Raw genomic sequence first — 18131 nt, 5'->3', positions numbered from 1 at the left:
AAGAACCGGCCAGGGCACGCTTTCAGCAAAGCGGCTGGGCCTCAGTGTTCATGTGCTGGCTGCTCTGCCTCATTGTCTGGGTTTTAGCAGAGCCCACATTTCCTACCTGTCACCACCAGGGGTGTCCAGGACGCGCTGGGAGCGTGAGTGAGGCTTCAGTGCGGGGAGCCTGGCAGTTCAGCAGCACTAGGTGATTCAGTGAAACTGAAGGAGGGATTCTCGCTGCTGCTCTGCGTAGACTGCTGTTGTTACAGGGAAAAACAGATTTGGAGGTGTGTGCGTATGTGTGAGGAGATTCGGAGTGCATTTGATTGAGGTGTCTGGCCGCTGGGAAGCACTGTGAGAAGAGGCAGGGAGAGGCAGTGAGAAGAGGCAGGAGCAGGACTGAAGTACAGAGCAGCTGTTTCCTAATACCCTGGTTCTTCTGGGTGCCTCCGTGAACATGGATTCTGTCACTGAAATCTTCTTGAAGCTGCTGTTTCTTCTGTCTGTTCGTAATTGGCACCTGGCAATGGCAGGGAATAAAGGTAAGTATTGCATGCGATTTAAAACTCAAACCACAGTGTTTTGAAAACTTTGGGATATTTTATTTATAACATTTTTGAGAAAAATGCTTATTGCTTTCAAATCATGACAGCAAGTTGCTAGGCTGAAAATGTTCTAAAATCCTTCTAGAGATTTTTGTCATGAGTCTCTGTACAGAATATTGTTTTTAAAGCTTACCTACAGTCTAAGTGCATCTGAAAGCGTTTTGCTAAGGGTAGCATGTTCAGCCCCATTTAAATGTTTTCTGATTGTAAATGCAGCATTTTCCAAGGAATTTTGTCTTACATGGAGATTACTGACAGATTTCTATTGTGTACTGTTTCAACTTGTTTTTTTAACAATTTATAATTTTGAAAGCTTGCAATCTCCTGAATTAAGCTGGCACAAATAACTAATGGACATTACTGTGCAGTTCAAGAGTACAAATGTAACAGGGAAAAACGTGGGTAGCAAGACTTTATAGTCTCTGCATTGCTTGCTTAGGGAATATTGTTCATGCATGACTAAAGAAGAGAACACTATCAGTTCCAGCAGAGAGGTTTGTTTAGCTTTTTAAAAAATGAGTTAGCCAGTAGTGTAGTCTTGCAAAATAAAGGTAGTGATTACTGTTTTAAAGACAGTCTGCTGTCTAGCAGGCAAATATGATATATACCTGAAAATCTGTTTTCAGTGTTGAATTAGATTAATTATCTTTACATTAAGAATAAAAGTAAAAACTTACCAAAAAATAATTTTCATGGGTTTTATCATTCAGTAGTAGTTCTGAGCTATTCTTGATCAATTTGATTCAGCTTCAGCAAGCTGAAGGATTTAATTTTTCATACATGTGATAGAGCAGTAGCCTAAATGCCAGATGCTCATAACCTTAACAGAGCATATTTTCCCCCTTTCCTATTCATACACTGATTGTGCATCACAGGAATGGGGAGGGCAGGAGCAATGCATCTTTGGGAAGAAAGTGCATGCCAAAGCAAGAAGGAATGTTCAGGAATAACCTTACAGTCCAGTGTCAGGGGACAGCTCCCTGGAAACATGAGGGCAATGGCAGAGAAGTTTGAAGTGCTCAAAGGATCTACAGCCACGGGGGTTTACATGTGGATGGTTCGTAAACTAAACATGCTCCCATGAGCCAGACGTTCACACTGCAGCACCAAAATGATCTTGTGCTGTCATTCAGTAATGATATCTCATTTGATACTCAAGTGCATATTGTAGCCCTGAACATGAATACTAAGTTCCTCTTGTTAAACACCCTACTGCAATTCAGCCTCAGCTTTAATTCTCTTCATCATTCTGCATTGTACAGTTCATGAATACATCCATTTTCACAAGACCATGATAATTGAATTGCACATTAATAGCATTTGGCACTAGGCACAAAACTAAATCAGTTGCTTACAGGGAGGCATATTAAAACCATTGCAAAAAAAGACTTGCATTACACAGTTACGCAGTAAAGCACTAGAGGTCACTCTTACAATTTAGGAAGCAAGGTTTGAGGAAAAGGCTCAAGCTTCTTCCCAAAGCAGAATTATGAACCGTAAAACAAATCAGGTATGAAATACATTTACTGCTGGCCTTCCAAAGTACTTCTCAAAACCAAGCCAGACTTACAGTATAAAAATGAGGGACTTGAATTAAGCAATCTTCCACATTTATTTTAGTATTTATTAATGTGTAGTATCTTTATTTATGAATAATTCCTAAATCCTGTGTCAGATCACTCATCTGAACTGAAAAAGTAAGAACTCTCCCATGCTATAGGCAAGGAAAAGTAAATGAAATTACTTAAATTAAGGAGTGAGTACTAACGTGATGAGAATTTGGCCAATCTAATGCATATTATTACTTTTCAGTATAGAATCTGGAAAAAAAGAATCTCTTTATATATTATTTTGCGAGTGAGCATTTCAAAAGGGGAATTAGTTGGGTTTAAAAGTGACAGTTTCCATCTCAGTTATCAAAGTATTAATTGGTTAGTGTGCTAGGTTTCATAAAGTGACCTTAGGAGGAAAGTTTTTTCATAATTACTGATTACAGTAGGTACAAACAGCAGCCATGATTTATTCCCTTGACCTTGCTTTACTCCTTTCTCTTGAGAAGTTGAGAAGGAAGTGAAATCCATTTCAGTAGTTGATTCTACTTTGGGCATTAATGTATTCAGGCAGGTTTACAAAAGCAGGCAAAGTTCAGTATTCTTGCATGAATTTTGATGGTGAGATTGTCCAGTAGGCTGCCAATCATTACAAAAAAGAAATTAAAAAAAATAGGACTTTTCAATATTCTTCCTCTAAATTATTTTTCTTCTTTTAATTTTATGGTTATTTCTTTTAGTATAATATCCTGAATGCCTAACTTCTGCCTTGTCTTCCTTCAGACCCACTGCCATTAAGACCAAAATAATAACCTTTACACTTTACCTTGAGGTGTCAATGTTGATGTCACTATGTCAGTTTTATAAAGAAACTTTATTAGATCAAAATTAGATCTGTTCTAATTATGTCTGTCTTGAAAGAATCAAAATACTCCTCTTTTGAGAAAATGATTTTTAGGTTCTTAGGTTACCTGAAAGTGACAGACTCTATTGACTACCTAGAATATAAGTTAATTTCTGTGGTAGTTAATTTCTGTGGTTTTATTTTGGGTTTGTGTGCTTGTTTTCTGCTGAAAAAATAACACTAACATTTCCAACAAAGAGCAGTAATAATTCCTGCTGGAAACTCAAACATTTTAAAAGTTCTGTAGTAGTGCTGCCTTGTGATTTCCTATGCTTCCTTCCTCCCAAAGAATTGCACTACCAAAGCAGTTGACAGAACTTTGAAGTGCACAGCCCCAAATAAGTAACTGTGTAAGGTCAAGTGTGAGTTTTAAGTGAAGGATTAAAGTAAGTATTCCTGTAAGATTTTCTCCACTGGTTCTGCAAAACGTTTCTATTTTATTGGGAACTTTTTCTGCAGTTGTAAATCAGCAAGTTACTAAATCAGCCCTTGAGAACTTGCCAGAAGTTTGTACTCTAATAGGTGCAGTATTTCTTTAGGTTTTTTTTTTTAATCTGTAAAACATAATTAAATCCTCTACAGGTGTCAAGTCAACTGTGACTAAAAATTATTAAGGTTAATTTTGATGGTGAATGGAAATAACGAGAACACATTAGGGACTTCCTGTGTAAATTCTCACCTCTTTATACCTGCTTCTCTTTGTTAAAACTTTCCAGTTTTACAGAAGATTTTTATCAATTCAGATTTTCTTTTCTTTTTCTGCAGTAATGATATTTTATAGAAATGCAGAATTTTTTATTATTGTTATTACTGTAATTATCATTTTTAAATATCAGGGATTTTTTTTTTTTTTTTTTGCTAATGCTACAATAGAAAACCTGCTCTAAGCTGACAGAGAATGGCGGTTAATGATACTGAAGTTTTAAAATAGAGGAGTGAGTGATCACATACCTTGATTATGTTATCAGGTGCAAGTCATTATACAAGTTAATATCCAGAGGGCAAAGATTACTTGCTACAGGGAACATACTGGATCTTAATCTAAAAAATAATTTCATTCTGGTGTTAATCATTGGTACCAACCCATTCCATAGACTGCTTGACAGCTTTATGGAATCACATTGAAAAATATGCTAAAATGCTATTTGCCACAAACAATTTAAATTAAAATGTAATTCTTTTATCATTAGTTTGTGGTTGATACAAAGTGGAGGGGAGCTGAAAGTAGAAACTTCCTTAATTGTCTTTTGGTCTCATTAATATTTATCTTCTTTTCATTATTATCAATCTCTGCTCTGCGATAGCAGTGGAGACCCCTTCAGAGACTAGCCATGTCTGGGCAATTATTTGCATGAATAAAACATTACAGACATCTCTAGTATATTTTGTATGTTTTTAGTACAGTAGCATCAAAAGGTTGTACCAAGATCAAATCTAAACCAATACGAATAGAAAAAAGCTGTCAAAATTTATTTTAGACTTTCAAGGCTGAGAATTCACAGAAAGGCATTGGGTTGATTACACTGAGTATAATCAGGAATTTGCATCCCAGAGCGCTAGGCTTTCAAATTCCCATGTACATGTTTTCCCTGGGTTCAGTCAGTGGGGTGGATGGAGAAGATTTGGTTATGATGGATGGATAGTGACAGACAAGTAATGACATTCTCAAAGTATGTTAGAATAAACCATAAAACGATAATGCAGTAAGTTATATATGAAGTATATTGTCAGTGCTAGTAATAACATTCGCATTACGTGTTAGGATATACTGTGTTTTAGTTCTATATGCATATAAGGTACAATGCTCAACTTTAGTATTTTTATCTTTTGCACTGCAGAGTAAAGCAACAAATAGTTTGTCATATATTAATATATCTTATGTGATAATATGTTTACCAGTATTCTGTCTACTGCTTCATCTTCGTAGCTTCTAAAAGTTTAGCTGGGAAAAAGTAGGTCAAATCTCTCTGCCATCCGTTGTTACCCCTGCTGCCTCCCACCCCAAAGAAGCAAATCAAAGAACACTTAAATGCTTGAAAAGCATTACATGTTTCAAGTATTTATGTTCTAACCCCCCCCCCCCCCCGACCCTGTAGTTTGGTGCCACTTGCTACTGTGCAGCATTGCACAGGATTATAGTTCTGTTTTTTAGAACTGCTTCTCAGTACTTTTAAATGTTTACTCATTGTTAGTTGCTCTCAACTAAGAAGGTGACAACAGAGCTGGGGGCAGTGAGATCCATCACTAACTCAAAGGACTCTCCTTCGTAGAACACATCGGGGAATTTGTTAGGCATGATAAAGAAATACCAGATACTAAAATTAGAATGTGTGTTGGTGACTCTAGAAGTACACATTAACTTTATTCAAGAGGCTTCTGAATTGAAAAGTTAAAATTTTCTTTTCCCTCTCAGTTTTCAGTCTTTTTATGAAGAGGGGAAGGAAAACTAAAAAGAATAATGGTAATGATGATCTCACAATTTTCTGTATAATTGCTTGGTTTTATGCAGTGGTAAGTAGGACTAATATTAAATAGTAGATTGATCTGGTAGTTCTTGAATATAAAATACTTTTTGTAAGTTACAACTTCTAACTTTGGCAGTCAGGGTCTGTGATTAAGTTCTACATTAAAAGTTCAAAAAGAGATTATGTGTATTTCAGCATGCAAACGTGCATTACGTAAATGGCATTATGACAAAAGCTGTCTCTCTAAGCTTGAAAATAACATAAAATGCATAAGAATATGTTGTCATGACAAAAGTGGTTTTGTTTTACTTTTTTGTAAAAAAATGGTGCAGCTTTAACATTAAGGTTTAACTGAATGTGGTTAACTGAAATTTTGACTCTTCAGTGTTTTTATATTTAAATAGTCAGTAGTGCTTAGTTATCTGCTGAGTGTTTGTGTTTTATATATGTACAAGTGTAACACTGCAGACTGATGTTTGTCAAAGGAATACTCTGTAGGTCTTCTTCTATCAGATGAAAACTATGCCAGTAATCTCGAGTTAAATCTGTGAAATTCAGAGGAGGGTTGGTGTCCAAAATTTTGCTTTTCAGGAGGCAGTTTTCAATGTTGTAATAAACATTGTAAAATAAAGTTTCTATGCTATTTTTTAGTAAGCAAAATGTAGTGTGGACTGCGAGGTAAAAATGATACTGTTTATATTCTACTTAATGAGTATTTTCACTGCAGTAATTTGAAAAATGAATGAAAACCAGGAAACTTCTGACATCTAAAGTAGATTATAATTATTAACTACAGAATTATTATTTAAATGCCATACTCACTTAATAGACTAGTGAAGAAAACTACCGCTAGGGTTTTAAATCTCGAAGGATAGAGAAAAAATGTGGTTAGGAAATCTATCCAGCTGGGTAGCTCGTCTAATTACTTTTTTAATAAGTAGGTCTCGTTATTTGGTTGTACTCAAAAATAAGCTATTGCTTGTTCCTTGCTGTTAGAGTGCCTGTTTGTTTCTATAGCAATCTTTTAGCAATTAAAATATTTACATATGTGGTCTTGAGGGAAAAATAGATTAGAAACAGCATGCTGGCATATTTTAATTTATGTTTATTACTTAATATTGCTCTTTATTCAGCCGATAGCTGAAGAAGCTCTTGCTCTTTTTAAGGGCTTTATCTGTTCACTTTTAAATCTGAATAGAAAGAGCTTTTCAAAAACTTATGTTGTTCCTAAAAATATAATTTTATAAAGATTTTTTTTTCCCCAGCTGTATCTGGTTGACCTGATCAGTTATTATGAAAATATACCTTTAAGAAAAATTCTAAACAACAATAAAATAAAGTCTTATAAAGTATGTGATTAAACAAGGTGTAAAAATTTGTTCTTCAGATGCCATAACACCTATTAAACAGCCTCACTAGGAGAGCAAACTGAGTAAGTTACTAACAGAGAAGCAGAGATTCTGAGAAGACAGCAAGAGTAAGACCTGCAAAGGGCAACGTGCACTAGAAATATGATGCTGCCGACAGCCTGAGTTGCATACAGGGAGCCCGAATCACTTTGGTTAATTCACCTGCAGCATTGTGCTGTTCCCTCAGTTACATTTAACTGAGTATGCTTAACATAGATATTCTGCAATTATCTGAAAGTTTTGCAGGAAGGAGAGGGGATATTACAAATTATGGTAAAGATCATATTATGTTTACTGCCATGTAATATTAACAATAAGATACTGATTTGAATCTGGAAGACATTTAGAATTAGAAATAACTATAGAGGAGCTGAATTTTCACTGCTTCAGATATTAACAAATATACCTTACTGTTGAGGTATATGATGAATTTTCCTGCAGACAGGAAAATTGGGATTTACCTGTCTGAAATTAAAAATCTAAGAGTTGGATATTTGCTTCTGAGCTAGCTAAGTCCTTTTTTAGTCATATGAGAGAAAAAAATATTTCTTACAGTCGTGTAGAAGATGGAAGGAAGGAACAGCATGCAAAGTTAGTTATCCAGTATGAGGCAGTTACAGTGTAGAAGTGCCATTTGCCTTGTCACTGATTATGACTCTAAATAACTAGGTCAGCTGTAGGCTTTGTAGACATAAAAACTTACGTAACATGGGTCCCAGTTCCATCAAAATACCCTTCTGTAATTACTGCTAGAAAAAAGTATAGCAAGCTATACTGACTGCCTTGTGTGATAATCACTGGCTATACCTGATGTTTTTGTGTTTGGTATTGAAGCTCCTAGCTTCCCTAATCTGTGTTCGGGTAGGTGGGTTTTCCTTGATTTCCCAAGGGTTAAAGCTGCTGCTGTTCACAGTCCTAGACAAAATAGAAGGTCTAAGTGAGGAGATGGAAAAATCCTACGAGCGAGAACGTATTTCACTCCTGAAAGGATGAAATACACAGGTATTTTGAACCTTACACAATATTCTAGTAAAGAGAAAAACTCATTAACTTAAATAAGCTAGAATTGCCTGTTCTGCCCACCTGGGACAATTGGCTGTGTTTTAACGCCAGTCTTGTCAAAATGTCTTAAATTTTTTTTTTTTTTTCCTAAAGAAAGCATAGGGTAGAATGTGACTGTTCCGAGTAAATCAGCATTTATTTTCATAGAACAGTAATAAAACAGATAAAAGTATCTTGGTATGTCTGTAGTTACTTTAAAGCCTGTCTACTATCCATCGTCTAATGATGGTTATAAACTTACTGCTATACAGGTTAGGAAGCCCTTTTATGCTCCAAACCAGCAAACTGGATCTCACTGTAACTTCTTCTCCAGATCAGTCACTGGATGTTTATCTACTATGCAACAGTCATTTTGTAATCATGGGGAGACTTACCATTCTTTCTCTAGAAGAAAAAACATTATCTTTAGTAACGAAGATTTATATTTTTAAATTAATGAAAAATGGCACTGTGTCTTGATGTTCTGATGCAACTAAATCTCCTAGTAGAATCAATTGGAGTATCAATTGGAGCTTTGCCTAAATAAATACTGAATAAAAGCTTTAGAAAGAACGAGATGAATATTCATTCAACAGTGGTATGCTGCATAGTCTGAATATAACGGGTGTCTGTTTCCTTTCTATGTACCATGCTTTTTATGTGCTAGTCTTTTCATTTTGCTTTGGTTGGAGAACTCAGATACAGAACTGTGTAACAAACAAGAACAGCTCATTTGTCCCTTTTGACAAAAAATAAACATGGGGAGAAAAAGACATTTAGAATTTTATCTGTTTCCTGTGGTTAGAGAATTTATATGCCTGCAGTGAAAAAGTACTGCTGTTTTTATGAGCAAATAGTAACATTTAAAAAAAAAACAACATCAAAATGATGATTTTAATTTTCAAGGTTAAAATAGACACTGAAAACTTAGCACTTTCAGAAGTATATGAATACAGCAGAACACACAGGAGGTTGCTGAGCTCTGTCCTCCAACTGACAAGGTGTGTTGTAGTAACTCTTAGTTTTATCAGCCTGAAGCTGGAGTTTGTAGGGCTGTTTTTCAGCTGTACCATGCCAGTGTGCTGTGGAGCTGCCCTGTACCCTGCAGTGATTGCATTTTTGTCCTCAAGCACAGCCTGAGTCTGCTTTTGCGCATGTAGACATGTCCTCAAGTAATTAAGACCAAGAACAGATCTCTTGGAGAAAGGAGGGATCATTATAAAACTTGTTTGCAAATACTTACCCATAACATTAGATTGTTTACTCTTGCATAAACATATCTGTGCATGTAAATGTATGTAACTGAATATGTTTGTTTCCCCATAAGACAGGAGAAACAGAGCTATAGTGGTTTGTGGTCTCAATGTATTCTTGGACGGTCATGAGGACAGTGATGAGTTTGGCAAAAGAAGAGGACTATGACAGGGTTTTGCTCACGGCACAGTGCTGTAAAAACTCGTATTCTGTCTTCAGTAAGTAAGATAAAACGTAGAAGGAATTAAATGATAGATGAATCAGCTATGAAATATTTGTTTGGATTTGATAGCCCCATGGTTACTGTAAGACACTGTTGATACATATATATATATTTATCTTTTCATCTGGGTGAAACTTACGGTGCATATAGCAATAAATAAGTGTAAAACTGTCAGCTGTCCTAGGCACAGGTGAAGGTTAGAGGAACAATGCTGAAGAAGCCTTTAAGATATGTTAGGGAATGTATAAATTTCTTTTACAAATCATCACTTTTTACCATCTACTCCTTGTCTGTTGTTAATGTGCTTTGGAGCATTATGACTTCTTTTTTCTCTTTCCTTCCTGAGGGCTCAAAAGACCCTAATCTATACTCAACTGCAAACTTGTTTTGACTTTTGTGAACTGTGATTATCATTCGTATGCGGTATAGTTCTGCTGTACTGTGTCCTGAGTCATTCTTTTTAATCAGGAAAACTAAGAATTTAAAAGATGAAGACTGGGGGGAAAGATGATTGATGTGCAAGCACCAATATGAGCTATTCTTTGCTGTCTGCAATGAAGGGTTGTTATTTTTGAACCCTTTGAAAATTGTCTACATCTATTTCTTAGCTTGCAGGAGTCCAGGAGTGGTTAGATATTAAGTCAGTCTGTCCCAGATTTTGAGAACAATGAGTGAGGTATGGAATCACCATTATGAAACTGATTTCTGTTATACTTAGGATACTGTTGTAGACACTAAGCTTTTCTTGTGTTGCGTTTTTTGGGAGAGAACATAATCCACCATAGCAAAAATTACATTCCTTCTCTCTCTGCATTTTGATTCTTGGGAAGGGTGGTAGTGTATTGTCTGTAGATATTCTAGGGAAGGACTGAGATCTAGGTAAGGACATCCTAGGAAAGGCTGAGAAATTCTAAAAGAGAATTCTCACCTTTTGTAAAGTGTGTATGCGTGACGAGTGTACTGAAGGGGTTAATTTCTGTTTTGATAGGTTTAATATGGTTTTGTAATGCCTCAGTGGATGTGTTTCTGAGGTACTGCTGCAGTGTCTTAGAAAATGCATGTTGAGTAGAATCAAATTACGTCAAGTTTCAGTGTATGGTTGTGCATACTTGAACGTTACAGACTGAAAGGCATGATTCAAAAATCCACCCACAAGCTACTGTCAGAAAACTAATATTGTGGTGGCTTACTTAGGAAATGCTAACTACGATGCTCATATTTACAAATATGCAAATATTTGCATATTACAGTTGTATTTATTTGTATCCATATCTTGTTGAATGCCTTAATTGATTATTAGCAAACTTTTTTTTTGAGATTAATATTTCATACCTTGTTGGTTGATAGTATCAGAGGTATTATGATTTACTGATTCGATATGTATTTTATTATTTATAGTACTTCTGTGGCTTTGATTAATGTAGAAGTACATTTGGAAAATACTGTCTCAACTTGGATGAGTCCTTTTCTCAATCATTTAAGTTGGATAAATATAACATAAAATAATCTAAAACCTGGAAGCCCCAGACTCATGAGGATTTTGAAATGTTCCTGTGACCCTTGCCTTCCTACCCTGCCACTTGCTGGTAGAGAGTTATGTGTAGAAGGAAGCTGTATTGAACAAGTAGTTCTCTGATTTTGGAACCCCACTGCTAAAACCATGTTAAAAACACTTTAAATAATATACCATTTCAGTCAGAAAAATCATGTACTATTTAGTGCAATAATCATTTTTCAGAATAAAACACCGTAAAATACTAAATGTTTCTAAAAATGTAATTTCGTATAAAATCTGACCGTATAAATGGGTGGTAAATGGCAGTAAGTGGTAAGCACTTAGTATGTTACCCACATGGAACATAAAGAGTGTTCAATTTTGTAGTATCCTTTAATGTCGTAAAAGTATTTGAAAGATAGTATCCACTTTAATTTATGCTGACCAAATAATACCTTGCAATTTTTTCCACAATTAATCTTTTCATCAGTGAGAAATCGAATGCCAGATCATAGTGTGCTATCTGTATTAGTATAGGGACTTTCTCAGGAAAGAGGAATTGTTTTATTCCTTTAGACTGAACAGAGATTTTATTTTTAAAGCCTAACTACCAGATTCAGAAGAAAGTCAAATATTCTTACTCCCATCCCACTAGACAACTCTCACTCCCATCCCACTGTGGGGGAGTGAGAGAGTGTCTGTGTGAGGCATAGTTGACAGCTGGGGTTAAACCACAACAAGGACTTAAAACTTAATTCATTGGCTTATAAAAATTTACACTTGCCCAACATGCAGAAAATGTTCATGTTGGTTTGTTTTTTTAATTGACTCCGGTTTAGTGTTTTTTCTAGGCTGAAATTTCCTGGAGTATGAGGTAATGTTATGGATTAATCAAAAGAAAGGTTTGCAGATCCAGTGCTTTGTCAGTAACACAGTAATTTGTAAACTGCTTCTTCTGTTCCCTTTTGCAGGCGTCAGAAATTCAGATGCCAAATTTTTTTCTTTTTACCATGGCCTCATTTTTTGGTGCAAGTTGTCCTAGAGATGGATTATCTATTTCTGACATGTAGTTTGACAGCCAAGAGCAGCCTTGGCTGCTCTTGCTCTTTACTGTTTCTTACAGTTACTGAAAACTGAGGGCTCTTCATAGTGGTATGAGTGGATGGACACAGATCCTTCCAGATTCGAAGTTTTGTGTGTACTTGAATATATAAAGAAACAACTAATAAAACAGAGAAGAGGCTAATAGTCACTTAAGACGTGTGTACTGCTTGTAGCCTGTATGTAACACATCATCTTCTATGCTAGTAGATGAGTTTACTCACAAAGCTTGTTTGTGCATGTCAACAGTCAGTGTTGGTAGGTCATCCTTATGCTGTCTTTTGGTATTGTGTAACTTCTGTGAAATTCCAGTATTAAAATAATGGAACAAAATGAAACTTTATAAGGATTTTTTTAAGTTCTGATCTTTTTGATTGTGGAACAAATAATAAAGACATGTAATCAGTTATCTTAATGAGGAGGGCATGAATAATCTGCATGCAGGTCTCCAGGCTTTTTAGTGTAGGTCTCTTTCTGGCCTTGCTGACAGCGCTAGCTGTCAAAGGAAAGACTTCAGCAGGGACCTAGCTGACCTGTAAAACAGCAAGAAAGAATTCTTATCATTTAATTCTTACATTTAAATTTCAGAAAAAATCTTTATGCACAACATCAGTGAATTCTTTAGGCTGGCAAGATTGCTCTTGTAAGAGTGTACTTGGAAATCTAGACATAAAAAATGACTGCATACGCAGGGGTTTGTTGGTTTTTACAACGAATCATGACTTTTAAATTGAACAAAAATGTTTACCATATGTTTGCATCTTTTTAATGTGCTTCACGCAGCAGTGCTCTTTTTGATCTGTTTTTCATGCTCAGTTTTTACATAGTTTTCCTGTGTATGTTCACGTGCAATTGCATGTGTGAATTTAATGCAAAACACAAGTATTTTAATTGGAGATATCAATGCAGAATCTGCCTAAGGATGATAAGGAATAGATCTATTTTTGTTCTTCTAAGTGAATTTCGGGGTTAATGTTGATACACATTCAGATTAAAAATACAAACGGAGAACATCCTGCGCAAACATTTTCTGGGGGTTTTCTGAATGTCTCACAGCTACTGTGTTCTGACCTCACATCCACAAGAAGCAATGCATTTCCAAATGACGGAAAACTTCTTAGTGTCTTTTTTTCCTCTCATTGATAGCAGGTTTGATCAATTCTTGGTCCTTTTATGTCAGGCAGTGAGCAATCTTTCTCTTTTTTTTTTTTTTTAATTCTGTAGTTAAAACTGTAGATTTTGTCAAGAAAGGAGATAATCATGACAGTTAGGAAAGAATTTATTTCCATTGAGATTTATAGTGGAAATTGGTGTTCTCTTTTATTAGATTGGTAGATTCCATTTACAGGGTCCATCAGGTGTCCAGATGGAGAGAGTTCTTGATAGGTCTCTGTGATCTGTACAGAGCAAGGAAGGTTATAGAGTATGATGCTGACACTGGATGCTTTCTGTGGGTAGTAAGCTACAGACACTAGTAAAGCTGGGCCAACAGCCAAATATTTAAGTTTTTATGGATATGTGCTTCACAACACATAAAATGTTTCTGCTTTTAAGGAAAATACCAACATTTTGTCTATTCCTTCTGATTTAATTGTATTTTGGAGTAATTATAATAGGAATAGATACCACAGAGTTATGAATTTTGGCTTGTGTCTTGTCCTAAGGATTTTCACACTGACTAAACTTTCCAAAAAACGGTAACTTTTTATAGGTCTCATCTCAGGTGTTCCTTTAGGTTTTTGAGAAACTGGGCTTTCCTGATTGTGCAAATACATGGGGTACACCTCGTATAACTGGTTCCTTTCCTCTGACCGTTTACGCTGTCTTAGCCTCAGCAGAGATTTTCTTGTGAAGTTGGGTTATGTAGATTTCAGTTTGCTGGATGTACCGCAAGCACGTACAATTGCTTTTTGAGGTGTAGTACCACTGCAAGAATCCATTGATTTGAAAAACTCATATTTATATTTTTGATACTGCCATATTTAGTCAAAACTGTCAAAAGGTAGCTGCTCCCTCACCACTCCAACTGCGCCTGCCATCTGTTTAAATTTAGTGATTTAATAGCAAGACATACAGGGTGTCACATTAAGAGGTTTTTTTTCCCCAGACCTTTATATTTGATGGTTCTGTCATTGTCCCAGGAATGATAAGACCCTGGAGCCTGCATAGCCTTTCAGAGCCTGCTACAAGGACTTTACTGGACAGCACACTGTATTGGAGGGTGTTTCATTCTTGTTCAGGGATTCACATTAGCAGATTCACCAGTAAAGTCAATTATTCAAGTTCCTGGAAACACACAAACCGGATTGCAGCAGAGAATTTTATTTTACAAATTCATAACAGATTAAGGTTTGAAGATTGACACTGATAGTATTCTAACTGCTAGAACAAGTGTAAAATATACAAAAGCCAACTAGAGTTTATCATTAAGTGTGATATAGTTCTTACCCCATAGGCATCCCTGATGGGGAGAAGACAAATCCAACCAATCAACCAATCCGAGTAGCTGTGGTGGAGTCTTCCGTAACTTCTCCTCTTCCTGATTCAATTTTATATTATTCATTTACTTTTAGGTAGAGTTTGAGTGACTTTAGTCGCACATTCTTTTGTTACTGATTGTTGTAAAATTCTTTTTGCTTTTAAAGTTACAATTAATAAAATTAATAAAAAATTAAAGCACATGGTCTGTGAAGTTAGTCATACATTGGAAGTGGCAAGGTTTGAGTTGGAGATGTGCTTTGGTATTACAATGAGATTATAACAAGCAAAGTTCATCCAAGGAAAGCAATTTCAGGACAATTCCTTGCTCAAACACCAATGTCTTTCCTTATTTTTCTTGTTTGACAGCTGCTATGTGTTTTATCATGCCAGCCACATTCTACCCTGGAAGTAGTAGCTGCATTTTACCCTAATATTTCCTTAATGTTGTAACTTTGGGGACTGGGGGAGTTTTCTCTATTTCCCACATTTTTGCACATCTGATCTGATTCTAAAGTTAGGCAGTCTCAAAAGAGGGAATGCATTGATAATACATCACTAGCTAGATCATGAGCATTCATTGGAATGACAGGATAAGCTTTATTTTAATACTGTATAAATTCATTAAACAATAATGAAATGCAGTGTTTTTCTAGACACCGTACAAGTTTAGGAGAACATTACATTTATTTTCTTTAAAGGTGAATAACATTTCTTTAAGCAGGCCAACAAAATAAGGCATCCAGGAAAACACACACCTTTTGCCTTTGTAGTGAAACATACAAATATGCATAGAAATACGAGGAAGTGTCCAGCAAGGGACTGGCATGCAAAGACTACTCTCACTGAAAATTACGAACTTGAGAAGCTAGGGCCAAGAAAAAAAATCACTGAATTCTGTCAGATGGTGCATACTTTTCAGAAAAAGAAGCCCATACTTGTGCAATCTAGGGTACCTTTGTGTTATTAGAGTTTGCCAAGAGATTAAGATCTTATCATCTTCAACCTAAAATGATCCTTTTATATATAGCTTCAGTAAACAAAACAGTGGAAGCTCATAGAAGAATTTTGTTCTACCAAAAAATTGACATGTTGACAAAGACATATGATAATTTAGCTAATGAAGGCTGTGGGCTGGCCTCATAACCATGAAGGCAAATTTATCTCAAACCTTTTTTATTGAAAAAACATTTGGACTACAAAATTTATTCTTCATTTAAATTGAATATTAAGTTGTGCCTCAAGTGCCTTATTAATTCTTTTAAAGCAGTTTAAAAATGCGGTATATACAAAGGTCCTTTTGGTGTAGTTCTTTTATACAGTATTTAAACTCTGTTACAACATGGGGGGGGGGGGGGGGGGCGTGTGTGTAACAAAGATGTCTTTCTTTTCTTGTTTTACTGTCTCTCTTTGATAACTCTCAGAGTAATTTTGCAATATTGTACTCCAGGAATAAGTGGAAAGAGAAATGCACATTACCTGTGTTTTTCTTTGTTTCAGGTAGGCAGCCTTATTAGTTTTATTTATGTTAGACTCAGTTATATTACTCTATTTATGATAGTTTTAACGATCTAAATAAAACAGGAACTCTTTGGGCAGATTATCTGTATTCCCATCCAATGTCCCTCAATTACAGAGCACTACCAAAATTTATATTATCATTAGGTGCAAGCTATTGATTTTAATTTAAAGATCCATTTTTAAAATTCCATATTTTTCAGTTTAGATGATGAGACTTGAATTCATCAGTATATTTTATTGCTTGGTAACATGTTGTTAATTCAGTAGAATTCTGTCATTCACCTAAGAAAAAGTAATCAGTAATGGTGAATTTTGTTTACTATCCCCCCACTTCATTCTTCCTTGTGTAATGTAAAAAGATTGAGGGTTGTGGATGAGATGCTATTGTCTAGCACTGGTGTACAGTTTTGTATGTTTATACGTATACACATATATATGTTTATAACCTTATCTTTGAGGCTGGAGCATGGATTTGTGATCCTTCATGTTAAGACAGCAATAGAATATGATAAATTTTAAGTAGCCACTTGCTTTTTCACAGGTGTTCATACTGGTACGTAATTCCATGTCATCTTACAACTAATACACTTCAGTCACATCTATCTAATGAGCTTCTGAGTTGAGCTGAAATTCTTGTTATTTCCTTTCAAGTACATGACCTTGTACTTTCTGGTGTTGGATTTCATTCTATTTCTGTTACTCTGTCATCATGTAGTTCTTTGTTGGGATATCTTTATTCTGCTCTGTAGTGATGACACATCCTAATTTTACAGGGAGAAGGATTCATAAACACAACTCTTACAGAAATTAAGGAATGCCTTGATTCTAGATTGCTAATTCCCATGCAGTTTGATTTTCTCCTTCTCTGTATCTCCCATTATCATTTTCCTGTCCTTATGAAGTATCTAGCTTCTTTTCCCGTCTACTCTTAAATGACTAGCAAATTCCTATGCAACAACAGATAAAAAACTTCCACTGCTTTTCAGTATAAAAATTGCCTTAGAAAACCATAAGTTACTTCACATGATCTATGATAGATAACCTTTGTTTCATTTGATCCAGTTTTACACTTACCTTCATTTCCTTAAATATTCTTTCCTTTCAAATTGTTCTACAGTTGCATATATTATTGAAGTCAGATTTACAGTTTTTTACTGCCTGCTTTGCACCCCTACTATATTCCTCGCCTCCACCATTCTCCATTTATACTTCACAGAGTGTTGTCTGATTATTCAGTATGAATTCCCCCTGGTAGCTTAGTGTGTGGTGGTTGTTTCTGGATCTGTGGTATCTTGTATCAGATTTTCAGAATTCAGGAATGCAGACTTTATTCTGAACAGAACTGGAATGTTATAATCCACTGCTTGATTTCTTTTTTTTTTTTTCCATTTTTTCACATTTGTTCACATTATCCATCCTGTCTCTGTGCTTATGGTCATCAGTCATATTTCTAATATAATTTGAGAGAGATTGCTGTATAATTTAGTAGCTAACCATACTTGAGGGGGAGCAAAGAAATTTCACAATTAATATTAAATGTTTTCATACTTCAAGAAGAAATGAGATGTGTGTAACAGAAAGTAGAATGTCTCATCAATAAACATAGCAGGCTGTACTTGCTAAACATACTGATTTAGAGAATTATGGATATTAAAAGATAAACATACTCAGAATTCATTCTTAAATTACAGCATAAAAAAATGAGTGGTAAGGACCAATAAATGTTTAAATAACATGAACCTTGGAAAGCTTTCTGGTGTTATTGCTTCTAAAAAATACGTTGCATGTGCTTAATTTTATATTTGCTTTTTATTATACTATGAGGGAACAATTAAATTTAATTTTGTACTGTTGATTTTTTGTTTATTTGTTTTCTTTAGCTAGTTAAATCAGGCAGTGTGCCTGAGCTGCTGCAAGACAATCGTTTGACTTTAATAAAAATACCTGGGAAAACCCTCACCACACAAACCCAAAAGTAGCACAGCAGTGAGCTCTGTTTAATCTCCTAAACGTGTTGTGCCCAGTAGAAATGTTTTAGTTGTTTTATATTTTGCTTAAAACACCTTTTTTTTTTTAATAATTAAAAATATCTTTCCCTTT

The 18131-nt window shown here is 35.3% G+C and overlaps 1 protein-coding gene across 1 annotated transcript in view; it reads left to right on the top strand.

Annotated features, from left to right (window-relative positions):
- Positions 1-395: 395 nt before the first annotated feature.
- Positions 396-18131, top strand: part of CNTNAP4 (contactin associated protein family member 4) — a 227594-nt gene continuing 209858 nt past the window's right edge. Inside the window, exon 1 of the mRNA XM_062624584.1 lies at positions 396-527. Coding sequence (XP_062480568.1) covers positions 443-527 — 85 coding nt within the window. The 5' untranslated portion in view covers positions 396-442. The remainder of the gene's footprint in view (positions 528-18131) is intronic.

This window comes from Pezoporus occidentalis, unplaced genomic scaffold, assembly GCF_034315485.1.
Source record: "Pezoporus occidentalis ecotype Australia unplaced genomic scaffold, CSIRO_AGI_Poc_V1 ctg27, whole genome shotgun sequence".
Lineage (NCBI taxonomy): Eukaryota > Metazoa > Chordata > Aves > Psittaciformes > Psittacidae > Pezoporus > Pezoporus occidentalis.
Note: the sequence above shows the minus strand (reverse complement) of the source record. Positions and strands in the feature narration are given on the sequence as shown.